Source organism: Gopherus flavomarginatus, chromosome 23 (genome assembly GCF_025201925.1).
Source record: "Gopherus flavomarginatus isolate rGopFla2 chromosome 23, rGopFla2.mat.asm, whole genome shotgun sequence".
NCBI classification, from domain to species: Eukaryota; Metazoa; Chordata; order Testudines; family Testudinidae; genus Gopherus; species Gopherus flavomarginatus.
The window spans coordinates 17392697-17419824 of NC_066639.1; the positions used below are offsets into that span (position 1 = coordinate 17392697).

Sequence of the window (27128 nt, forward strand, 5' to 3'; positions counted from 1 at the left end):
TTCTCCACCTCCACCACCACGGCCACCACCAGCTCCACCTCGACCAGCACAGTCAACACCTCCCGCACCTCCACCCCCACCACCACGGTCACGACCTCTCCAACCTCCACCCACCCCAGCACAGCCACCACCTTCCCAACCTCCACGCACACCAGCACAGCCACCACCTCCTCCACCTCCATCCCCACTAGCACGGTCACCACCCCCACCCCCACCCCCACCGCCACGGCCACCACCTCCTCCACATCCACCTCCACCACCACCAGCACTGTCACCGCCTCCCCCACCTCCACTTCCACTGCAACAGCCACCACCTCCTCCACCTCCATCCCCACTAGCATGGTCACTACCACCACCACCACCCCCACGGCCACCACCTCCTCCACAGCCACCTCCAAGCCCAGCAGCACAGCCACCTTCTCCTCCACATCCACATCCACTCCCACCAGCACGGTAACCACCTCCTCCACATCCACTCCCACCAGCACGGCTACCACCTCCTCCATGTCTACTCTCACCAGCACGGTCACCACCTCCACCCTCTCCTCCCCCACCAGCAAAGTCACCAGCTCCTCCACCTCCACTTCCACAACCATGGCCACCACATCGTCCACTTCCACCCCCATCACCACGACCACCACCTCCACTTCCTCTACCCCAACCACCACGGTCACTACCTCCACTACCTCCACCCCCACCACCACTCCCACCAGCACAGTCACCACCTCCTCCACTTCCACTGCCAGCACCACGGCCACCACATCACACACGTCCACCCCCACCACCACGACCCCCACCTCCACCTCCACCTCCACCTCCTCTACCCCAACCACCACGGTCACCACCTCCACTACCTCCACCCCCACCTCCACTCCCACCAGCACAGTCACCACCTCCTCCACTTCCACTGCCAGCACCACGGCCACCACATCACCCATGTCCACCCCCACCACCACGACCCCCACCTCCACCCCAACCACCATGTTCACCACCTCCACAACCTCCACCCCCACCTCCACTCCCACCAGCACAGTCACCACCTCCTCTACGTCCACTCCCACCAGCACAGCCACCACCTCCTCCCATTCCACTGTCAGCACCACGGCCACCACATCACACACGTCCACCCCCACCACCACGACCACCACCTCCACCCCAACCACCATGTTCACCACCTCCACAACCTCCACCGCCACCTCCACTCCCACCAGCACAGTCACCACTTCCTCTACGTCCACTCCCAGCAGCACGGCAACGACCTCCTCCAGCTTCTCCCCAACCAGCACAGCCACCACCTTCCCAACCTCCACTCCCACCAGCACAGCCACCACCTCCTCCACCTCCATCCCCGCTAGCACGGTCACCACCCCCACCCCCACCCCCATGGCCACCACCTCCTCCACCTCCACTCCCACGACCACCACCTCCTCCACAACCACCTCCACCCCCACCAGCACTGTCACCACCTCATCCACATGCACTCCCACCCCCACGGCCACCACCTCCTCCACATCCACCTCCACCCCCACAAGTACTGTAACCGCCTCCTCCACATCCACTCCCACCCCCACGGCCACCACCTCCTCCACATCCACTCCCACCAGCACGGTCACCACCAACCCCACCTCCACCTCGACCAGCACAGTAACCACCTCCTCCACATCCACTCCCACCACCACAGCCCCAACCTCCTCCACATCCACTCCCACCAGCACAGTAACCACCTCCTCCACATCCACCTCCACACCCACCAGCACGGTAACCACCTCCTCCACCTCCACCCCCACGACCACCACCTCCTCCACATCCACCTCCACCCCCACAAGCACTGTAACCGCCTCCTCCACATCCACTTCCACCTCCACGGCCACCAGCTCCTCTATCTCAACTCCTACCACCACAGCTCCAACCTCCTCCACATCCACTCCCACCCCCACGGCCACCAGCTCCTCCACATCCACCTCCACTCCCACCAGCACGGTCACCGCCTCCTCCACATCCACTCCCACCCCCACGGCCACCACCTCCTGCACATCCACCTCCACCCCCACCAGCACGGTAACCACCTCCTCCACCTCCCCCCCCACGACCACCACCTCCTCCACATCCGCCTCCACCCCCACAAGCACTGTCACCACCTCCTCCACATCCACTCCCACCCCCACGGCCACCAGCTCCTCCACATCCACCTCCACCCCCACCAGCACGGTAACCACCTCCTCCACCTCCACCCCCACGACCACCACCTCCTCCACATCCACTCCCACCCCCACGGCCACCACCTCCTCCACATCCACCTCCACCCCCACCAGCACGGTAACCACCTCCTCCACCTCCACCCCCACGACCACCACCTCCTCCACATCCACCTCCACCCCCACAAGCACTGTCACCGCCTCCTCCACATCAACTCCCACCCCCACGGCCACCAGCTCCTCCACATCCACCTCCACACCCACCAGCACAGTCACCACCTCCTCCACATCCACTCCCACCAGCACAGTCACCACCTTCCCAACCTCCACACCCACCAGCACAGCCGCCACCTCTTCCACCTCCATCCCCACTAGCACAGTCACCACGACCACCACCACCACCACCACCCCCACGGCCACCACCTTCTCCACATCCACCTCCACCCCCACCAGCACGGTCACCGCCTCCTCCACCTCCATCCCCACTAACACGGTCACCACCACCACCCCCACGGCCACCACCTCCTCCACATCCACCTCCACTCCGACCAGCACGGTCACCGCCTCCTCCACATCCACCTCCACACCCACCAGCACGGTAACCACCTCCTCCACATCCACTCCCACCACCACCACCTCCTCCACAGCCACCTCCAAGCCCAGCAGCACAGCCACCTTCTCCTCCACATCCACCTCCACTCCCACCAGCACGGTAACCACCTCCTCCACATCCACTCCCACCAGCACGGCCACCACCTCCTCCACCACCACGGCCACCACCTCCTCCAACACCACCCCCACCACCACGGCCACCACCTCCTCCACGTCTACTCCCACCAGCACGGTCACCACCTCCACCCTCTCCTCCCCCACCAGCACAGTCACCAGCTCCTCCACCTCCACTTCCACAACCATGGCCACCACATCGCCCACTTCCACCCCCACCACCACGACCACCACTTCCACTTCCTCTACCCCAACCACCACGGTCACCACCTCCACCCCCACCTCCACTCCCACCAGCACGGCCACCACCTCCTCCACCACCACGGCCCCCACCTCCTCCAACACCACCCCCACCACCACGGCCACCACCTCCTCCACGTCTACTTCCACCAGCACGGTCACCACCTCCACCCTCTCCTCCCCCACCAGCATAGTCACCAGCTCCTGCACCTCCTCTTCCACAACCATGGCCACCACATCGCCCACTTCCACCCCCATCACCACGACCACCACCTCCACTTCCTCTACCCCAACCACCACGGTCACTACCTCCACTACCTCCACCCCCACCACCACTCCCACCAGCACAGTCACTACCTCCTCCCATTCCACTGTCAGCACCACGGCCACCACATCACACACGTCCACCCCCACCACCACGACCACCACCTCCACCTCCACCTCCTCTACCCCAACCACCACGGTCACTACCTCCACTACCTCCACTCCCACCTCCACTCCCACCAGAACAGTCACCATCTCCTCCACTTCCACTTCCACCAGCACGGCCAACACATCGCCCACATCCACCCCCCCCACCACGACCACCACCTCCACCCCAACCACCATGTTCACCACCTCCAAAACCTCCACCCCCACCTCCACTCCCACCAGCACAGTCACCACCTCCTCTACGTCCACTCCCAGCAGCACGGCCACGACCTCCTCCAGCTTCTCCCCAACCAGCACAGCCACCACCTTCCCAACCTCCACTCCCACCAGCACAGCCACCACCTCCTCCACCTCCATCCCCACTAGCACAGTCACCACCACCACCCCCACGGCCACCACCTCCTCCACATCCACCTCCACCACCACCAGCACGGTCACCGCCTCCTCCACATCCACTCCCACCCCCACGTCCACCACCTCCTCCACATCCACTCCCAACAGCACGGTCACCACCAACCCCACCTCCACCTCGACCAGCACGGTCACCGCCTCCTCCACATCCACTCCCACCCCCACGTCCACCACCTCCTCCACATCCACCTCCGCCCCCACCAGCACGGTAACCACCTCCTCCACCTCCACCCCCACGACCACCACCTCCTCCACATCCACCTCCACCCCCACAAGCACTGTCACCGCCTCCTCCACATCCACTCCCACCCCCACGGCCACCAGCTCCTCCACATCCACCTCCATCCCCACCAGCACTGTCACCACCTCCTCCACAACCACTCCCACCAGCACAGTCACCACCTTCCCAACCTCCACTCCCACCACCACAGTCACCACCTTCCCAACCTCCACACCCGCCAGCACAGCCGCCACCTCTTCCACCTCCATCCCCACTAGCACAGTCACCACCACCACCACCACCACCCCCACGGCCACCACCTTCTCCCCATCCACCTCCACCCCCACCAGCACGGTCACCGCCTCCTCCACCTCCATCCCCACTAGCACGGTCACCACCACCACCCCCACGGCCACCACCTCCTCCACATCCACCTCCACTCCGACCAGCACGGTTACCGCCTCCTCCACATCCACCTCCACCCCCACCAGCACGGTAACCACCTCCTCCACATCCACTCCCACCACCACCACCTCCTCCACAGCCACCTCCAAGCCCAGCAGCACAGCCACCTTCTCCTCCACATCCACCACCACTCCCACCAGCACGGTAACCACCTCCTCCACATCCACTCCCACCAGCACGGCTACCACCTCCTCCACGTCTACTCTCACCAGCACGGTCACCACCTCCACCCTCTCCTCCCCCACCAGCACAGTCACCACCTCCTCCACCACCACGGCCACCACCTCCTCCAACACCACCCCCACCACCACGGCCACCACCTCCTCCACGTCTACTCCCACCAGCACGGTCACCACCTCCACCCTCTCCTCCCCCACCAGCACAGTCACCAGCTCCTCCACCTCCACTTCCACAACCATGGCCACCACATCGCCCACTTCCACCCCCACCACCACGACCACCACTTCCACTTCCTCTACCCCAACCACCACGGTCACTACCTCCACTACCTCCACCCCCACCTCCATCCCCACTAGCACAGTCACCACCACCACCACCACCACCCCCACGGCCACCACCTTCTCCACATCCACCTCCACCCCCACCAGCACGGTCACCGCCTCCTCCACATCCACTCCCACCCCCGCGGCCACCAGCTCCTCCATATCCACCTCGACTCCCACCAGCACAGTCACCACCTCCCCCAATTCCACTCCCACCAGCACAGTCACCACCTCCCCCACCTCCACCCCCACCAGCACAGTCACCACCTCCCCCACCTCCACTCCCATCAGCACAGTCACCACCTCCCCCACCTCCACTCCCATCAGCACAGTCACCACCTCCTCCACATCCACTCCCACCACCACAGTCACCACCTCCTCCACCTCCACTCCCACCAGCACAGTCACCACCTTCCCAACCTCCAGGATCACCAGCACAGCCACCACCTCCTCCACCTCCATCCCCACTAGCGCGGTCACCACCACCACCACCACCCCCACGGCCACCACCTCCTCCACATCCACCTCCACTCCCACCAGCACAGTCACCACCTCCTCCACATCCACTCCCACCTCCACGGCCACCACCTCCTCCACATCCACCTCCACCCCCACCAGCACGGTCACCGCCTCCTCCACATCCACTCCCACCCCCACGTCCACCACCTCCTCCACATCCACTCCCAACAGCACGGTCACCACCAACCCCACCTCCACCTCGACCAGCACAGTAACCACCTCCTCCACATCCACTCCCACCACCACAGTAACCACCTCCTCCACATCCACCTCCACACCCACCAGCACAGTCACCACCTCCTCCCCTTCCACTGCCAGCACCACAGTCACCACCTCCTCCACATCCACCTTCACCCCCACAAGCACTGTCACCGCCTCCTCCACATCCACTCCCACCTCCACGGCCACCAGCTCCTCCACATCCACCTCCACACCCACCAGCACAGTCACCACCTCCTCCACATCCACTCCCACCAGCACAGTCACCACCTTCCCAACCTCCACACCCACCAGCACAACCGCCACCTCTTCCACCTCCATCCCCACTAGCACAGTCACCACCACCACCACCACCACCACCACCCCCACGGCCACCACCTTCTCCACATCCACCTCCACCCCCACCAGCACAGTAACCACCTCCTCCACATCCACCTCTACACCCAGCAGCACAGTCACCACCTCCTACACATCCACTCCTACCACCACAGCCCCAACCTCCTCCACATCCACTCCCACCAGCACAGTCACCACCTCCTCCACATCCACCTTCACCCCCACCAGCACGGTAACCACCTCCTCCACCTCCACCCCCACGACCACCACCTCCTCCACATCCACCTCCACCCCCACAAGCACTGTCACCGCCTCCTCCACATCCACTCCCACCCCCACGGCCACCAGCTCCTCCACATCCACCTCCACACCCACCAGCACAGTCACCACCTCCCCCACCTCCACTCCCACCACCACAGTCACCACCTTCCCAACCTCCACACCCGCCAGCACAGCCGCCACCTCTTCCACCTCCATCCCTACTAGCACAGTCACCACGACCACAACCACCACCACCCCCACGGCCACCACCTTCTCCACATCCACCTCCACTCCCACCAGCACGGTCACCGCCTCCCCCACATCCACCTCCACACCCACCAGCACGGTAACCACCTCCTCCACATCCACTCCCACCACCACCACCTCCTCCACAGCCACCTCCAAGCCCAGCAGCACAGCCACCTTCTCCTCCACATCCACCTCCACTCCCACCAGCACGGTAACCACCTCCTCCACATCCACTCCCACCAGCAAGGCCACCACCTCCTCCACCATCACGGCCCCCACCTCCTCCAACACCACCCCCACCACCACGGCCACCACCTCCTCCACGTCTACTCCCACCAGCACGGTCACCACCTCCACCCTCTCCTCCCCCACCAGCACAGTCACCAGCTCTTCCACCTCCACTTCCACAACCATGGCCACCACATCGCCCACTTCCACCCCCACCACCACGACCACCACCTCCACTTCCTCTACCCCAACCACCACGGTCACTACCTCCACTACCTCCACCCCCAACTCCACTCCCACCAGAACAGTCACCATCTCCTCCACTTCCACTTCCACCAGCACGGCCAACACAATGCCCACGTCCACCCCCACCACCACGACCACCACCTCCACCCCAACCACCATGTTCACCACCTCCAAAACCTCCACCCCCACCTCCACTCCCACCAGCACAGTCACCACCTCCTCTACGTCCACTCCCAGCAGCACGGCCACGACCTCCTCCAGCTTCTCCCCAACCAGCACAGCCACCACCTTCTCAACCTCCACGCCCACCAGCACAGCCACCACCTTCTCAACCTCCACGCCCACCAGCACAGCCACCACCTTCTCAACCTCCATCCCCACTAGCACGGTCACCACCACCACCACCACCCCCACGGGCACCACCTCCTCCACATCCACCTCCACCCTCACCAGCACTGTCACCGCCTCCTCCACATCCACTCCCACCTCCACGGCCACCACCTCCTCCACATCCACCTCCTCGCCCACCAGCACAGCCACCACCTCCTCCACCTCCATCCCCACTAGCACGGTCACCACCACCACCACCACCCCCACGTCCACCACCTCCTCCACATCCACCTCCACCCCCACCAGCACGGTAACCACCTCCTCCACCCCCACGACCACCACCTCCTCCACAACCACCTCCACCCCCACCAGCACTGTAACCGCCTCCTCCACATCCACTCCCACCTCCACGGCCACCACCTCCTCCACATCCACCTCCACCCCCACCAGCACGGTCACCGCCTCCTCCACATCCACTCCCACCCCCACGTCCACCACCTCCTCCACATCCACTCCCAAAAGCACGGTCACCACCAACCCCACCTCCACCTCGACCAGCACAGTAACCACCTCCTCCACATCCACTCCCACCAGCACAGTAACCACCTCCTCCACATCCACCTCCACCCCCACCAGCACGGTAACCACCTCCTCCACATCCACTCCCACCACCACAGTCACCACCTCCTCCACATCCACCTCCACACCCACCAACACAGTCATCACCTCCTCCACCTCCACTCCCACCAGCACAGTCACCACCTTCTCCACATCCACCTCCACTTCCACCAGCACAGTCACCACTTCCTCCACATCCACCCCCACCAACACAGTCACCACCTCCTCCACATCCACACCCACCAACACAGTCATCACCTCCTCCACCTCCACTCCCACCAGCACAGTCACCACCTCCTCCCCTTCCACTGCCAGCACCATGGCCACCACAACGCCCATGTCCACCCCCACCACCACGACCACCACCTCCACCTCCTCTACCCCATCCACCACGGTCACTACCTCCACTACCTCCACCCCCAACTCCACTACCACCAGCACAGTCACCACCTCCTCCCCATCCACTGCCACTATCATGGCCACTACCTCCTCTACGTCCACTCCCAGCACCACGGACACCACCTCCTCCAGTTTCTCCCCAGCCAGCACAGCCACCACCTTCCCAACCTCCACTCCCACCAGAACAGCCACCACCTCCTCCACCTCCATCCCCACTAGCACGGTCACCACCACCACCCCCACGGCCACCACCTCCTCCACATCTACCTCCACCCCCACCAGCACGGTCACCGCCTCCTCCACATCCACCTCCACCCCCATGGCCACCACCTCCTCCACATCCACCTCCACTCCCACCAGCACAGTGACCACCTCCTCCACATCCACTCCCACCAGCACAGCCACCACTTCCTCCACCTCCATCCCCACTAGCACGGTCACCACCACCACCACCACCCCCACGGCCACCACCTCCTCCACATCCACCTCCACCCCCACCAGCACAGTCACCACTTCCTCCACATCCACTCCCACCAGCACGGCCACCACCTCCTCCACCCCCACCTCCACTCCCACCAGCAAAGTCAACACCTCCTCCACGTCCACTCCCACCCCCACGGCCACCACCTCCACCCTCTCCTCCCTCACCAGCACAGTCACCACCTCCTCCACCTCCACTTCCACGAGCATGGCCACCACATCGCCCACGTCCACCCCCACCACCACGACCACCACTTCCACCTCCTCTACCCCAACCACCACGCTCACTACCTCCAGTACCTCCACGCCCACCTCCACTCCCACCAGCACAGTCACCACCTCCTCCCCTTCCACTGTCAGCACCATGGCCAACACATCGCCCATGTCCACCCCCACCACGATGACCACCACCTCCACCACCTCCACCCCAACCACCATGTTCACCACCTCCACTACCTCCACCCCCACCTCCACTCCCACCAGCTCAGTCACCACCTCCTCCACTTCCACTTCCACCAGCACGGCCAACACATCACCCATGTCCACCCCCCCCACCACGACCACCATCTCCACCCCAACCACCATGGTCACCACCTCCTCTACGTCCACTCCCACCCCCACGGCCACCACCTCCTCCACATCCACCTCCACTCCCACCAGCAGAGTCACCACCTCCTCTACGTCCACTCCCACCCCCTCGGCCACCACCTCCTCCACATCCACCTCCACTTCCACCAGAACAGTCACCACCTCCTCCACATCCACTCCCACCCCCACGGCCACCACCTCCTCTACATCCACCTCCACTCCCACCAGCACAGTCACCACCTCCTCCACATCCACCTCCACCCCCACCAGCACAGTCACCACCTCCTCCACATCCACCTCCACTTCCACAGGCACAGTCACCACCTCTTCCACATCCACTCCCACCCCCACGGCCACCAGCTCCTCCACATCTGCCTCCACTTCCACCAGCACGGTCACCACCTCCTCCACATCCACACCCACCAACACAGTCACCACCTCCTCCACCTCCACTCCTACCAGCACAGTCATCACCTCCTCCACCTCCACCCCCACCACCACAGTCACCACCTCCTCCACATCCACACCCACCAACACAGTCACCACCTCCTCCACCTCCACTCCTACCAGCACAGTCACCACCTCCTCCCCTTCCACTGCCAGCACCATGGCCACCATCTCCTCCACCTCCACCCCCACCACCACAGTCACCACCTCCTCCACATCCACACCCACCAACACAGTCACCACCTCCTCCACCTCCACTCCCACCAGCACAGTCACCACCTCCTCCCCTTCCACTGCCAGCACCACGGCCACCACATCGCCCATGTCCACCCCCACCACCACGGCCACCACCTCCTCCACCCCCACCTCCACTCCCACCAGCAAAGTCAACACCTCCTCCACATCCACTCCCACACCCACGGCCACCACCTCCACCCTCTCCTCCCTCACCAGCACAGTCACCACCTCCTCCACCTCCACTTCCACGAGCATGGCCACCACATCGCCCACGTCCACCCCCACCACCACGACCACCACTTCCACCTCCTCTACCCCAACCACCACGGTCACTACCTCCAGTACCTCCACTCCCACCAGCACAGTCACCACCTCCTCCACATCCACTCCCACCCCCATGGCCACCACCTCCTCCACATCCACCTCCACCAGCACGGCCAACACATTGCCCACGTCCACCCCCCCCACCACGACCACCACCTCCACCCCAACCACCATGTTCACCACCTCCACAACCTCCACCCCCACCTCCACTCCCACCAGCACTGTCACCACCTCCTCTACGTCCATTCCCAGCAGCACGGCCACGACCTCCTCCAGCTTCTCCCCAACCAGCACAGCCACCACCTTCTCAACCTCCACGCCCACCAGCACAGCCACCACCTTCTCAACCTCCACGCCCACCAGCACAGCCACCACCTTCTCAACCTCCACGCCCACCAGCAGAGTCACCACCTCCTCTACGTCCACTCCCACCCCCACGGCCATCACCTCCTCCACATCCACCTCCACTTCCACCAGAACAGTCACCACTTCCTTCACATCCACTCCCACCCCCACGGCCACCAGCTCCTCCACATCCACTTCCACTCCCACCAGCACTGTCACCACCTCCTCCACATCCACTCCCACCCCCACGGCCACCACCTCCTCCACATCCACCTCCATTTCCACCAGCACAGTCACCACCAACCCCACCTCCAACCCAACCAGCACAGTAACCACCTCCTCCACCTCCACTCCCACAAACACAGTCACCACCTCCTCCACATCCACTCCCACCCCCACGGCCACCACCTCCTCCACATCCACCTCCACCCCCACCAGCACAGCCACCACCTCCTCCACATCCACTCCCACCAGCACGGCCACCACCTCCTCCACATCCACCTCCACTCCCACCAACACAGTCACCACCTCCTCCACATCCACTCCCACCACAACGGTCACCACCTCCTCCACATCCACTCCCACCCCCACGGCCACCACCTCCTCCACATCCACATCCACTCCCACCAACACAGTCACCACCTCCTCCACATCCACTCCCACCACCACGGCCACCACCTCCTCCACATCCACTCCCACCCCCACGGCCACCACCTCCTCCACCTCCACTCCCACCAGGACAGTCACCACCTCCTCCACCTCCTCTCCCACCAGCACAGTCACCACCTCCTCCACATCCACACCCACCACCACAGCCCCCACCTCCTCCACCTCCACTCCCACCACCACAGTCACCACCTCCTCCACATCCACACCCACGAACACAGTCACCACCTCCTCCACCTCCACTCCCACCAGCACAGTCATCACCTCCTCCACCTACAACCCCACCACCACAGTCACCACCTCCTCTACCTCCACTCCCACCACCACAGCCCCCACCTCCTCCACCTCCACTCCCACCAGCACAGTCACCACCTCCTCCACATCCACACCCACGAACACAGTCACCACCTCCTCCACCTCCACTCCCACCAGCACAGTCATCACCTCCTCCACCTCCACCCCCACCACCACAGTCACCACCTCCTCCACATCCACTCCCACCAGCACAGTCACCACCTCCTCCACATCCACTCCCACCAGCACAGTCATCACCTCCTCCACCTCCACCCCCACCACCACAGTCACCACCTCCTCCACATCCACACCCACGAACACAGTCACCACCTCCTCCACCTCCACTCTCACCAGCACAGTCACCACCTCCTCTACCTCCACTCCCACCACCACAGCCCCCACCTCCTCCACCTCCACTCCCACCACCACAGTCACCACCTCCTCCACATCCACACCCACCAACACAGTCACCACCTCCTCCACATCCACTCCCAGCACCACAGCCCCCACCTCCTCCACATCCACCTCCCCTCCCACCGGCACAGTCACCGCCTCCTCCACATCCACTCCCACCAGCACAGTCGTCACCACCACCACCACCTCCACGGCATCCACCTCCTCCACATCCACCTCCACTCCCATCACCACAGCCACCACCTCCTCCCCTTCCACTGCCAGCACCACGGCCACTACATCGCCCACGTCCACCCCCACCGCCACAACCACTACCTCCACCACCTCCACCCCAACCACCACAGGCACCACCTCCACTACCTCCACCCCCACCTCCACTCCCACCAGCACAGTCACCACCTCCTCCCCATCCACTGCCAGCACCATGGCCACCATCTCCTCCACCTCCACTCCCACCAGCAAAGTCACCACCTCCTCCCCTTCCACTGCCACTATCATGGCCACCACCTCCTCTACGTCCACTCCCAGCAGCACGGCCACCACCTCCTCCACCTCCACCCCAACCAGTACAGCCACCACCTCTCCCACCTCCACCCTCCCCAGCACGGCCACCACCTCCTCCAGCTTCTCCCCAACCAGCACAGCCACCACCTTCCCAACCTCCACTCCCACCAGTACAGCCACCACCTCTCCCACCTCCACCCTCCCCAGCACGGCCACGACCTCCTCGAGCTTCTCCCCAACCAGCACAGACACCACCTTCCCAACCTCCACGCCCACCAGCACAGCCACCACCTCCTCCACCTCCATCCCCGCTAGCATGGTCACCACCACCACCACCACCACCCCCACGGTCACCGCCTCCTCCACATCCACTCCCACCCCCACGGCCACCACCTCCTCCACAACCACCTCCACTCCCACCATCACAGTCACCACCTCCTCCACCTTCACTCCCACCAGCACAGTCACCTCCACCCCCACCACCACAGTCACCACCTCCTCTACCTCCACTCCCACCACCACAGCCACCACCTCCTCCACCTCCACTCTCACCAGCACAGTCACCACCTCCTCCACATCCACCTCCACCCCGACGGTCACAACCTTCTCCACATCCACCTCTACTCCCACCAGCACAGCCAACACCTTCCCAACCTCCACGCCCACCAGCACAGCCTCCACCTCCTCCACCGCCATCCCCACTAGCGCGGTCACCACCACCACCCCCATGGCCACCACCTCCTCCACATCCACCTGCACTCCCACCAGCACAGTCACCACCTCCTCCACATCCACTCCCACCACCACAGTCACCACCTCCTCCCCTTCCAGTGCCAGCACCATGGCCACCACATCGCCCACCTCCACCCCCACGAGCACGACCACCACCTCCACCTCCTCTACCCCAACCACCACGGTCACTACCTCCACTACCTCCACCCCCACCTCCACTCCCACCACCACAGTCACCACCTCCTCCCCTTCCAGTGCCAGCACCACGGCCACCACATCGCCCACGTCCACCCCCACAGCCACAACCACCACCTCCACCACCTCCACCCCAACCACCATGGTCACCACCTCCACTACCTCCATCCCTACCTCCACTCCCACCTCCTCCACCCCAACCACCATGGTCACCACCTCCACTACCTCCACCCCCACCTCCACTCCCACCAGCACAGTCACCACCTCCTCTACGTCCACTCCCAGCAGCACGGTCACCACCTCCTCCACCTCCACCCCCCCCAGCACGGCCACCACCTCCTCCAGCTTCTCTCCAAACAGCACAGCCACCACCTTCCCAACCTCCACCCCCACCAGCACAGCCACCACCTCCTCCACCTCCATCCTCACTAGCACGGTCACCACCACCACCCCCACGGCCACCACCTCCTCCACATCCACCTCCACTCCCACCAGCACGGTCACCACTTCCTCCACATCCACTCCCACCCCCACGGCCACCAGCTCCTCCACATCCACCTCCACCCCCACCAGCACGGTCATCACCTCCTCCACCTCCACCCCCACGACCACCACCTCCTCCACATCCACCTCCACCCCCACAAGCACTGTAACCGCCTCCTCCACATCCACTCCCACCGCCACGGTCACCACCACCACCCCCACGGCCACCACCTCCTCCACATCCACCTTCACTCCCACCAGCACAGTCACCTCCACCCCCACCACCACAGTCACCACCTCCTCTACCTCCACTCCCACCACCACAGCCACCACCTCCTCCACATCCACCTCCACTTCCACCAGCACAGTCACCACCTCCTCCACATCCACCTCCACCCCCACGGCCACCACCTCCTCCACATCCACCTCCACCCCGACGGTCACAACCTTCTCCACATCCACCTCTACTCCCACCAGCACAGCCAACACCTTCCCAACCTCCACGCCCACCAGCACAGCCTCCACCTCCTCCACCGCCATCCCCACTAGCGCGGTCACCACCACCACCCCCATGGCCACCACCTCCTCCACATCCACCTGCACTCCCACCAGCACAGTCACCACCTCCTCCACATCCACTCCCACCACCACAGTCACCACCTCCTCCCCTTCCAGTGCCAGCACCATGGCCACCACATCGCCCACCTCCACCCCCACGAGCACGACCACCACCTCCACCTCCTCTACCCCAATCACCACGGTCACTACCTCCACTACCTCCACCCCCACCTCCACTCCCACCAGCACAGTCACCACCTCCTCCCCTTCCACTGCCAGCACGACAGCCACCACATCGCCCACGTCCACCCCCACCACCACGACCACCACCTCCACCCCAATCACCATGATCACCACCTCCTCTACATCCATCCCCACCAGCACGGCCACCACCTCCTCTACGTCCACTCCCACCAGCACGGTCACCACCTCCTCCACCCCCACCCTCCACAGCACGGCCACCACCTCCTCCAGCTTCTCCCCAACCAGCACAGCCACCACCTCCCTAACCTCCACTCCCACCAGCACAGTTACCACCTCCTCCACCTCCATCCCCACTAGCACGGTCACCACCACCAGCCCCACTCTCACGGTCACCGCCTCCTCCACATCCACTCCAACCCCCACGGCCACCACCTCCTCCACATCCACCTCCACTCCCATCAGCACGATCACCGCCTCCCCCACCACCACTTCCACCGCGACAAGCACCACCTCATCCACCTTCTCCCCAACCAGCACGGCCACCATCTCCTCCACCCCCACTCCCACCAGCACAATCACCAGCTCCTCTACGTCCACTCCCACCAGCTCGGTCACCATCTCCTCCACCTCCACCCCCACCACCACGGCGACCACCTCCTCCACCTCCACCTCCCCTCCCACCAACTCGGTCATCACCTCCACTCCCACCCCCAGCCTCACTCCCATCACCTCCTCCAGCTCCACCTCCACTCCCACCACCACATCCACCACCTCTACCTCCCCCTCCAGCACAGCCACCGCCTCCCTCACCCCCACTCCCTCCAGCACAACCAACACCTCCTCTCCTACCATCACCGGAAGCCCTATTTCCCCTATCTGCATAGTGACCACACCGTCCACATGGCCGTCCACTACCCCAACCGTCACATGTCCTGTCACCTCTGCGTGTGTCATCCCATCTACGTGCGTTGTTCCTACTCAGGACTGGAGCACCCCGAACTGGGGCAGCACTACCCCAGGTGAGTGTGCACACGGTTTCTGGATTGGGCTATTGCTGATGTCACCTTGTTGTGTATTATGTAGTCACTGTGTACAAGCATGGATGTCCCCAGTGCCATTTCTGACTCTTCTAAATATGCAGTCACCCTTTACCAATCTGCAACCAGTTTAACCTCTAGCTTGTTTCAATCCATTGTATATCCTCATCAATGAACATTGAAGAGGGCTAGTAAAAAATTTCTGTGGAAAGAGACATTTCCTGGCCGAAAAGTTTAATTTTTACAGAAATTTTTTGACCACTCTTTAGCCGCCTACAGTTCAAGCCACACAAATTCAACCTGGATATTTGACACAAATGTTTATCATTGAGGTTAATGAACCATTGAAACAATCTCCCAAGAGCAATGGTGGAGTCACCGTCTGACACTGTCCAATTCTGTTTGGATACTGTTGTTGAAGGGGAGTTAATCCAAGGTGAAATGATCTGGCCTCTTTTACACAGGTGGTCAGACCTGATGCTGAGGCTCCCTTCTGAGGGCCACTGGGCTGAGTAATTTCATTGACACCAGGGGTAAAACTGGGAGTGAATTTCTCCAATTTCAGAGCTGCTACACTGCTGTAATTGAGATAATTTCCTAATCCTGAGTTTAAGACCCTGTTAACGCTAGAGAAGTTTCTGCTGGTGTAAGCAGATTAGTGTGGTGGACTTGGTGCAGATTCCTAATGTAGATGCACTTCACCCAAACAAGACCCAAACACCTTACACTGGGGCAACAGAAGACTAAGGAGTCTGACCCAGGGCAAGGAGAGTGAGGCCTATTAGTTAGAGGGGGCCCTGGGAGCCAGGACTCCTGGGTTCTCTCGCTGGCTCTGGGAGGGGAGTGGAGGTTGGTGGGTGAGAGCAGGGGGGCTCGGAGTTAGGACTCCTGGGTTCTCTTCTTGGCTCTGGGAGGGGAGTGGGGGCTGGTGGGTCAGAGCAGGGGGGGCTGGGAGCCAGGACTCCTGGGTTCTCTCCCCGGCTCTGGGAGGGGAGTGGAGGCTGGTGGGTTAGAGCAGGGGGGGCTGGGAGCCAGGACTCCTGGGTTCTCTCCCCGGCTCTGGGAGAGGAGTGGGGGCTGGTGGGTTTGAGGAGTTGGGCTGGGAGCCAGGACTCCTGGGTTCTCTCCTCAGCTCTGGGAGGGCAGTGGGGGCTGGTGGGTTAGAGCAGGTGGGGCTGGGAGCCAGGACTCATAGATTCATAGATAGATTCATAGACTCTAGGATTGGAAGGGACCTCGAGAGGTCATCGAGTCCAGTCCCCTGCCCTCATGGCAGGACCAAATACTGTCTAGACCATCCCTGATCGACATTTATCTAACCTACTCTTAAATATCTCCAGAGATGGAGATTCCACAACTTCCCTAGGCAATTTATTCCAGTGTTTAACTACCCTGACAGTTACGAACTTTTTCCTAATGTCCAACCTAAATCTCCCTTGCTGCAGTTTAAGCCCATTGCTTCTTGTTCTATCATTGGAGGCTAAGGTGAACAAGTTTTCTCCCTCCTCCTGATGACACCCTTTTAGATACCTGAAAACTGCTATCATGTCCCCTCTCAGTCTTCTCTTTTCCAAACTAAACAAACCCAATTCCTTCAGCCTTCCTTCATAGGTCATGTTCTCAAGACCTTTAATCATTCTTGTTGCTCTTCTCTGGACCCTCTCCAATTTCTCCACATCTTTCTTGAAATGCGGTGCCCAGAACTGGACACAATACTCCAGTGTAGGCCTAACCAGTGCAGAGTAAAGTGGAAGAATGACTTCTCGTGTCTTGTTTACAACACACCTGTTAATGCATCCCAGAATCACGTTTGCATTTTTTGCAACAGTATCGCACTGTTGACTCATATTTAGCTTGTGGTCCACTATGACCCCTATGACCCCTAGATCTCTTTCTGACTCCTGGGTTCTCTCCCCGGCCCTGGGAGGGGAGGGGGAGCGGGTGGGTTTAAGCAGTCAGACTGGGAGCCCAGATTCCTGCGCTCTACCCCTGTCTCTGGGAGGAGGTGTGTGTCTCTGAGATACTCATTGGGAGACTACAATGTTTGTGGATGTTTGTCCCTTTCAGTTTCCTGCAAGAATGGCGGCACGTACAATGGGATCGAATGCATCTGCCGCCCTGGCTTCTTTGGTCCTCTGTGTGCCTCTGAAGACTCCAGCAAGGCCTGCCAGAATGGCAGCACTCCCATTGGCACCAAATGCATCTGTCCACCGGGTTACTACGGTGAACTGTGTGAATTCTATAATGCCTCCAGCGACTGCCAGAACGGGGGCACCCCGGTGGGAATCGAGTGCCTCTGCCCACCTGCGCACGATGGCCACCGGTGTGAAATGAATATCAGCACCGCCGGTTCTACCACTACCAGGCCTCCTATCACCTCACCTGTCACCTCCACCCCAAGCACTGTGTCCCTTCCCACCACATCCCAGAAAATCACCATGCCACATACCACCACAACCATCGCATCCCAGAGTGCCACCACACCACGTGCCACCATGACCACCATGCCACCTACCAGCACAACCATCGCATCCCAGAGTACCACCGCATCAAGTGCCACCGTGACCACCATGCCACGTACCACCACAACCATCACATCCCAGAGTACCACCACACCACGTGCCACCGTGACCACCATGCCACATACCACCACAACCATTGCATCCCAGAGTACCACCATGCCACGTACCACCACAACTACCACATCCCAGAGTACCACCACACCACGTGCTACCGTGACCACCATGCCACGTACCACTACAACCATCGCATCCCAGAGTACCACCACACCACGTGCTACCGTGACCACCATGCCACGTACCACCACAACCATCACATCCCAGAGTACCACCACGCCACGTACCACCACAACTACCACATCCCAGAGTACCACCACACCACGTGCCACCACGACCACCGTGCCACATACCACCACAACCATCACATCGCAGAGTACCACCACACCAAATGCCACCACCATCATCCGAACTACAACTACACAGGATGTCACCCCCATCTGTGAGAACGGGGGAACCTGGATAAATGGTGAATGCCAATGCACGTCCAGTTTCCAGGGAAACAAGTGCCAATATGCCGCGGAAGTTATCGAGGTCAAAGCCGGTAATGAAAACTTGTGTAAATTGATCCTTGTGTCTGGAGCATAGACATGGGCAGCCAGATCTGGCCATAGTCAGGGGACAGGAGCCAAGAATCAGCAGGGTCAGGATAACTGGGGATGAGAGGCAGGAGACAAACAGGAACTCAGGAACCACAAATCAGAGGACAGGAGTCAAGCTGGGTTGGAAATTAAGCCAGGAGAGTGGGAGCAGGGTTGGTGTGTGGCTGCTCCTGTGAACACTGTGGGCTGGGTTTGAGAGCCATGGGTCACGACATCAAAGCCAGACGGGACCATTGTGACCATCTAGTCCAACCTCGTATATAACCCAGGCCGGAGACCTGCCCACAATAATTCCAAGAGAAGAAAAACATCCCCTCTTGATTTTAAAATTGCCACTGATGGAGAACCCACCATGACCCTGGGGAAATGGTTCCCATGATTAATGACTCTCACTGTTAAAAACTGACACCTTATATCTAAGACAAATTTGTCTAGCTTCAACTTACAGCCTTAGGATGGGTTAGACCTGCCTCTGCTAGACTGAAGAGCCCATTGTTAAATATTTGTTCCCCATGTAGGTACTTACAGATTGGGATCAGTCACCCCTTCACCGTCTCCTTTCTAAGATAAATAGACAGATCCTGGAGTTTCTCACACTAAGGCAGGTTTTCAAGCGCTCCATGAGACCCTTGGAAACCCGAGCAGGGACGTCTCATCTGGGCCATGAGCCAGGATGGCTGGTCCCATCCAGGAACACCGTTAGCATTTGAGGGGGTTGTGTGGCTGCGGCTGTGAGCCAGAACCCAGTAAGGCAGTAGGGCTGGCTCATGGGAAAGTGGGGTCTTTAATCCCAGAGTCCTAACCTAGCAGGCCTGGCCAGGTGGGACAACCCGGTTCTGTTCCCGGGCTGCAGGAGGGCAGTGAAGAAACACATTCAGCTGCAGGATAGTTGATAGTGAAATGACAAATGTCCGTCCTCGCTGGGCCCCTCTGGCTAGGATGGGTAATGAATGATGTGATGGGTTCTGAAGGGCAGTAGAGTCCTTTCCTCGGCCCTGGATTCTGTGGGTCCGGGGATAAGAGCATCAGGAGAGCTAACAAGGACCCCCAGGGGGAACAGCAATTCCCCTCTGCCATTCCCATGCTGAATGTCGATTTTCACCATGTTTCTTGCCCCCCACCCCCACCCCAATGAAGAGGTGAGCGTAAAAGTGGATGTGAAGTTGCAGATCACCAGCTACCCATTCACCCCCGCGCTGAAGGACAACACAACTCAAGAGTACAAAGAATTCACCGTATCATTCAAACTGCAGGTGGGTCCCAGCCAAGTGACCAAGAAGGGGGAGTTAGTGAGAGAGAGGCCTCATGAGACGGGGGAATGGGGTGGAAGATCGGGGAGATCTGGGGGAATTTCCCAAGAGAGGCTAGAGATTGGGGGATTTCCCCCAAGGGAAGGGCTGGGAGACCCATTACTGGAGATACTGGGAGCTAGGAGTGAGCACAACACTGGGGAATGGGATGATACCAGCCTGCCAGAGGGGAATAGACTTTAATGGGTGTTTCCCAGGGTTGAGAGCTGGTTTTCTTGGGAATGTCCAGGTGGGAGCACGTTCGCTGCTTAGGTATCATGGCTGGGAACCTCCCCAGCCCCCTGGGCTCGCCAGGCCTCATCTCAGTGGGGCAGGGAGGGGCAGCCTCTGCTGGTGACATGCACACTATTCCCTTCCAGATGAAGTTGGTTTACAGCAACGTCCCGGGGTACAAAGATGTAGAGGTCCTGAAACTGACGTGAGTATTGGGAGCACCCTGGAACTTGGTACCCCCAAAGCTCTGCCCACAGCCTGAGCTCCACTCACAAGCCAAGACACATCCCTGTGAGACTCCTAAAGGAGAGCCCCCCAGCAGTAGGCGTGTGTGTTGATCTTGTGGTTGGTTCTTTGGCACCAGCCGTTTGCCAGTGTTCAGAGCCTTTCCAGGCTGTGTCTGTTAGGAGGAGACATTAGTGCTACGGGTCAGGTCTGTCCTTGGTGCCGTCCTGTTTATCTACCAAGAAAAAGAATGTCCACCCAGTCCAGTTTCCCTGAACGCAGCAGCGTTTCCCTTGCTCAGAAATCCTCACATTTACCATTCCTTTTAATGCGGTCCCCGCCATAACCCGGTCCCCACGGTACTGTGCATGGATCCCAAATCCCGTGTCCTAGCGAGGATCTGGTGTACTTACACACCACACCCAGGAATGCCTATGGTGGCTAAGTACCTCCGCGGGAGCAGATACCAAGTGGTAAGGGGCTCTCTGATTTAACAGCGACAGGCAGCACAAGAATCACATTAAAGCCAAACAAATTTAACTTAGAAATAAGGCGAAATGTTTTCCAAGTGAGGGGGATTAACAAACGCCAAAGGGAAGAGGTGGCTTCTCCATCTCTCCCTGTCTTCGGATGGACACCTCTCTGGAAGGTGCTTTATCCAAACAGAAGTTATTGAGCCGGTACGTTTCTCCAGCCTGGGTTACACAGAAGGTCGGACGAGATGAGTCACTGCTCCCTTCCGCCCGTAAACCCCATGAATATATTAATCAAATTCAATGGGCATTGGTGCCTCACCCCTCTGTGCCTGGGTGACAATCTCTGCTCACATGCTCTGTAGTGAGCATGTGAGCGGATGCCCCAGGAAGGAGGGACATGCCGACCCGAGGTGGGTTTGTTCCTTCAGGCAGGGCAGCGTCGTGGTGGATCACATTGTCCTCCTGGCTTTACCCGTCACTGAGGAACTCAACAAAACCTTTGAGGATGTGGCTGGGCAGCTGATGACGCAGATAGAGACGGCGGCTGAGAACCAGAGCTGCAACAGCAACACCTGTGAGTTTCTGTGCGGTGAGGGTGGTGAGGGCTGGGCAGAGAGGGGACAGATCCACGGTCCTGGGAGGAAGATTCTCCATAGCTCCACCCCCAATATCTGCCAGGGGCGGTGGAGATTAGATAGATAGATAGATAGATGACGGTAATGTGTATGGGGATGCATGGAAGGGATGGGAAGTGTGATGGGGGATGGAGGAAGAGATGGATGGGGGTGTTTGTTGGGATGGATGGGGGATGGAGGGATGGATAGAAAGATGAGTGAAGGGAGTGCATGGGAGATGGATGGATAGAAGCATGGAGGGAGGGATACAAGGATATTTGTGGAAATGGATTGAGGGGTGTTTGTGAGAATGCATGAATGGAGAAATGAATGCAGGGGTGTTTCTGGGGATGGATGGATGGAGAGAGGAGTATTTATGGGGATGGAAGGATGCATGGAGGGTGTGTGTGGGAAGGGAGGAAGGGATGGAGAGTTTGTGTGGGGGAGGGTTGGAGGGATACAAGGATGCATGGAGGGGGGTGTGGCATGATGGATGGAGGGATGGACGGAGGGCTGCTTGTGAGGATGGATGAAGGGATGGAAGGTATGGGGGAATGGATGGACGGATGGACAGAGGGGTCTTTCTGGGGATAGAGGGAGGGATAGAAGGTGGGGGAAGGGATGGAGGAATGGAGGGATGGATGGAGAGTGTGTGTGTGTGGGAAGGGAGGGATGGATGGAGGGTGTGGGGGGGAAGGACAGATGGATGGGGTTTGTTTGCGGAGATGGATGGGGAGGGACAGGGATGGAGGGATGTTTGTTGGCATGGATGGAGGATGGAGGGATGGATGGAGGGGTGTTTGTGGGGATGGATGGATGGATGGATGGAGGGGTGTTTGTGAGGATGGATAGAGGGATGGATGGAGGGATGTTTGTGGGGATGGATGAAGGGATGGATGGAGGGATGTTTGTGGGGATGGATGAAGAGATGGATGGAGGGGTGTTTGTGGGGTTGGATGGAGGATGGAGGGATGGATGGAGGGGTGTTTGTGGGGAGGGATGGATGGAGGGGTGTTTGTGGCAATGGAGGGATGTATGGAGTGGTGTTTGTTGGCGAGGATGGAGGGATGTATGGAGGGGTGTTTGTGGGAATGGATGGAGGGATGGATGGAGAGGTGTTTGTGGGAATGGAGAGATGGATGTAGGGGTGTTTGTGGGGATGGATGGAGGATGGAGGGATGGGTGGAGGGTGTTTGTGGGAATGGATGGAGGATGGAGGGATGGATGGAGGGGTGTTTGTGGAAATGGAGGGATGGATGGAGGGGTGTTTGTGGAAATGGAAGGATGGATGGAGGGGTGTCTGTGGGGATGGATGGAGGATGGAGGGATGGATGGAGGGGTGTTTATGGGAATGGCGGGATGGATGGAGCCGTGTTTGTGGAAATGGAAGGATGGATGGAGGGGTGTCTGTGGGGATGGATGGAGGATGGAGGGATGGATGGAGGGGTGTTTGTGGGAATGGAGGGATGGACGGAGGGGTGTTTGTGGGGATGGATAGAGGATGAGTGGATGGGTGGAGGGGTGTTTGTGGGGATGGAGAGATGGACGGAGGGGTGTTTGTAGGGATGGATGGAGGATGGAGGGATGGGTGGAGGGGTGTTTGTGGGGATGGAGGGATGGATGGAGGGGTGTTTGTGGGAATGGATGGAGGGCTGGATGGAGGGGTGTTTGTGGGGATGGAGGGATGGATGGAGGGGTGTTTGTGGGGATGGATGGAGGACTGGGTGGAGGGGTGTTTGTGGGAATGGAGAGATGGATGGAGGGGTGTTTGTGGGGATGGAGGGATGGGTGGAGGGATGGATGGAGGGGTGTTTGTGGGGATGGATGGAGGACTGGGTGGAGGGGTGTTTGTGGGAATGGAGAGATGGATGGAGGGGTGTTTCTGGGGATGGATGGAGGATGGAGGGATGGGTGGAGGGGTGTTTGTGAGGATGGAGGGATGGATGGAGGGGTGTTTGTGGGGTTGGATGGAGGATGAAGGGATGGGTGGAGGAGTGTTTGTGGGGATGGATGGAGGATGGAGGGATGGGTGGAGGGGTGTTTGTGGGGATGGAGGGATGGATGGAGTGGTGTTTGTGGGAATGGATGGAGGGTTGGGTGGAGGGGTGTTTGTGGGAATGGAGAGATGGATGGAGGGGTGTTTGTGGGGATGGATGGAGGAATGGGTGGAGGGGTGTTTGTGGGGATGGAGGGATGGATGGAGGGGTGTTTGTGGGGTTGGATAGAGGATGAAGGGATGGGTGGAGGAGTGTTTGTGGGGCTGGATGGAGGATGGAGGGATGGGTGGAGGGGTGTTTGTGGGGCTGGATGGAGGATGGAGGGATGGCTGGAGGGGTGTTTGTGGGGATGGAGGGATGGATGGAGGGGTGTTTGTGGGGATGGATGGAGGATGGAGGGATGGGTGGAGGAGTGTTTGTGGGAATGGAGGGATGGATGGAGGGGTGTTTGTGGGGATGGATGGAGGACTGGGTGGAGGGGTGTTTGTGGGAATGGAGGGATGGATGGAGGGGTGTTTGTGGGGATGGAGGGATGGATGGAGGGGTGTTTGTAGGGATGGATGGAGGATGGAGGGATGGGTGGAGGGGTGTTTGTGGGGATGGGGGATGGGTGCGGGGGGATGGATGGAGAGAAAAGCGTTGATGTCTGTGGTTGGCCTGAGGTCGCAGAGAAGAGCTTTCTGCCTTCCCCCCACACCTCGAGCCCCATAGGCAGCCTTTCACAGGCCCAGACAGGGGTCGGGTCGTCAGCCAGGCCTTTTCCAACCCTCAAGTCAACGGCAAGGCCATGCAGCTTGGGGAGCTTCGGGGGCTGCAAAGGGGGTGACCATCCCCGTCTTTCACTCCCGCTCCCGGTCGGCCCCGGGGGTGGTTCACTAACAACTGCCTGTCCCATGTCTTCTAGCCTTGATGTGTTTCAATGCCTCCTCCGCTAATGTCTCCAAGGGGACAATGCAAACATTCAACGGCACCGGTGAGTGACCCACAGCTGCCCAGTGGGGGAGCGGTGCTGGGCTGGGACCAGGGGGGTCGGTGCGGCCCCTCCAGCCAGCCACCCACTGACCCCCCTCTCTCCTCCACAGAGTACTGCCAGAAAGCTGCCCCCGAAGGCTACGGGCAGTTCTACTTCCCTAATTTCACCAAGTCCGGCTTCTCCTGCATCTCCAACTGCACCAAGAGCACGCCCGGCTTCATCAACTGTAACTACGGGCAGTGCCAGCTGACGCGAGCCGGCCCCCAGTGCATGTGAGTTGTGCGCGGACATGCCCATGCAAACGCATGCATGTGAGCATATGCAGACGCGGGCATGCGCGCACCTGCCCACCTGCGTGGCGAGTGCGCGGAATCGTTTTGACCAACCCCCCAGGAAACCTTCAACTGCTTTGGAAAGGTCAGGACGAGCCATCTCGTTTCGACCCGACTCCAAGCTGCTGTGGGTTCTGTTCCGGGCACTTTACCAGAAGCAAAAGAAAATTGGACTTGCAAAGTAGATGGAGGAGGCACCCTCCTGGTAACCCTTTACCCAAGGGTGAGGGGGGAACGTCCTGGGGTCTGGCAGGTCAGTTCTTCCCTCTGCTGGACATAGACTTGTAGGATGGAAGGGACCTCGGGAGGGCGAGGACTCCGGTCCCCTGCACTCACGCCAGGACTAAGCACCATCTCCATCCCTGACAGGGGGTTTCCTGGGGAGGAGAGAGTTGAATCTACCTCTGTAACACTGCAGGGGAGAGGCAATGGGCTAGTCCCGTGTGGGGCTTTCTCGGATTCTCCTGGTGCAGCTGCTCCACGTTGCATAAATAATTAACTAGCCCTTGGAGAAGGGATTTGAACTCGAGCCTCCCGCAGCCAACCGAGGGGCCCCAACCACCAGAGTCATTCTCATTCGCAATCACTGGCTCGGTGACTATTAATTGTCGTTATGAATGATGGACCCAGCATCCACTCCTCCTCCTCCAGCTGCCGTGTGATGCTTGCCCTTGTTTGCTTCTGTTACAAACACCCAACTGAGAAATGAAAAATGTTGGGTCAGGTCAGAGAGGTTTTGTTTCCTACTTTTCCATTTGAACCCTGCAATTTTGGGACCCACTCAGCTTTGGCTCGACCCGAAACAATTATTTCTCTGTTTTGTGTTTGCTCAAGTGGCCGTTGAACAGGAAAACACACGACTGGGATCGCACAGGCTGCGTGGGATAGCTGAGAGGTGGGATAGTTCAGTCCCAGGCAGGCTGGGGAGAGCTACAAAGGGATCTCCCAGAACTGGGTGACGAGGCAATAACGTGGCAGGTGAAATTCAGTGTTGCTCAATGCAAAGTGATGCACATTGGAAACATCATCCCAACTCGGCATCTCCAGGGATGGGGGCTGAATGAGCTGTTCCCGCTCAGGAGAGATCTTGGAGTCCCTGTGGAGAGGTCTCTGCAAACAGCCACTCCAGGTGCAGCCGCAGCCAGAAAAGTGAACAGAAAGTTGGGAATCATTAAGAAAGGGAGAGAAAATCAGACAGAAAATATCCTGTTGCCTCTCTATAAATCCATGGGACGCCCTCACCTTGAATACTGTGTGCAGATGGGGTCGCCCATCACAAAAAAGTTCTATTGGAATTGGAAAAGGAACAGAAAAGGGCAACAAAAGTGATTAGGGGTCTGGAACAGCTGCCATGTGAGGAAATATTAATAAGTCTGAGACTTTTCAGCATGGAAAAGAGACGGCTAAGGGGAAATATGAAACAGGTCTATAAAGTCATGACACGTGTGGTGAACGTAAATAAGGGAGTGTTATTTACACCATCCCATAACACAAGAACTGGGGGTCACCCAATGAAATGAACAGGCAGCAGGTTTAAAACAAACACAAGGACGTATTTCTGCACCCAACGCACAGTCAGCCTGTGGAACTCCTTGCCAGGGGATGTTGCGAAGGCCAAGACTATACCGGGGCTCAAAGAAGAGCTAGAGAAGTTCCTGGAGGACAGGTCCATCGATGGCTACTAGCGAGGCTGGGCAGGGATGGT

General features: G+C 59.9%; 1 protein-coding gene across 1 annotated transcript in view; it reads left to right on the forward strand.

Annotated features, from left to right (window-relative positions):
* Positions 1–237: 237 nt before the first annotated feature.
* Positions 238–27128, forward strand: part of LOC127039768 (uncharacterized) — a gene marked incomplete at its 5' end in the record, with an annotated part of 28994 nt that continues 2103 nt past the window's right edge. The window contains 16 exons of the mRNA XM_050933626.1: positions 238–3299; positions 3351–6565; positions 6686–7032; positions 7152–7263; positions 7313–7589; positions 7704–9617; positions 9741–10708; positions 10970–11935; positions 12014–15285; positions 16051–16087; positions 18173–19225; positions 20421–20536; positions 20953–21011; positions 21936–22081; positions 25023–25091; positions 25201–25363. Coding sequence (XP_050789583.1) covers positions 238–3299; positions 3351–6565; positions 6686–7032; positions 7152–7263; positions 7313–7589; positions 7704–9617; positions 9741–10708; positions 10970–11935; positions 12014–15285; positions 16051–16087; positions 18173–19225; positions 20421–20536; positions 20953–21011; positions 21936–22081; positions 25023–25091; positions 25201–25363 — 15776 coding nt within the window. The remainder of the gene's footprint in view (positions 3300–3350; positions 6566–6685; positions 7033–7151; positions 7264–7312; positions 7590–7703; positions 9618–9740; positions 10709–10969; positions 11936–12013; positions 15286–16050; positions 16088–18172; positions 19226–20420; positions 20537–20952; positions 21012–21935; positions 22082–25022; positions 25092–25200; positions 25364–27128) is intronic.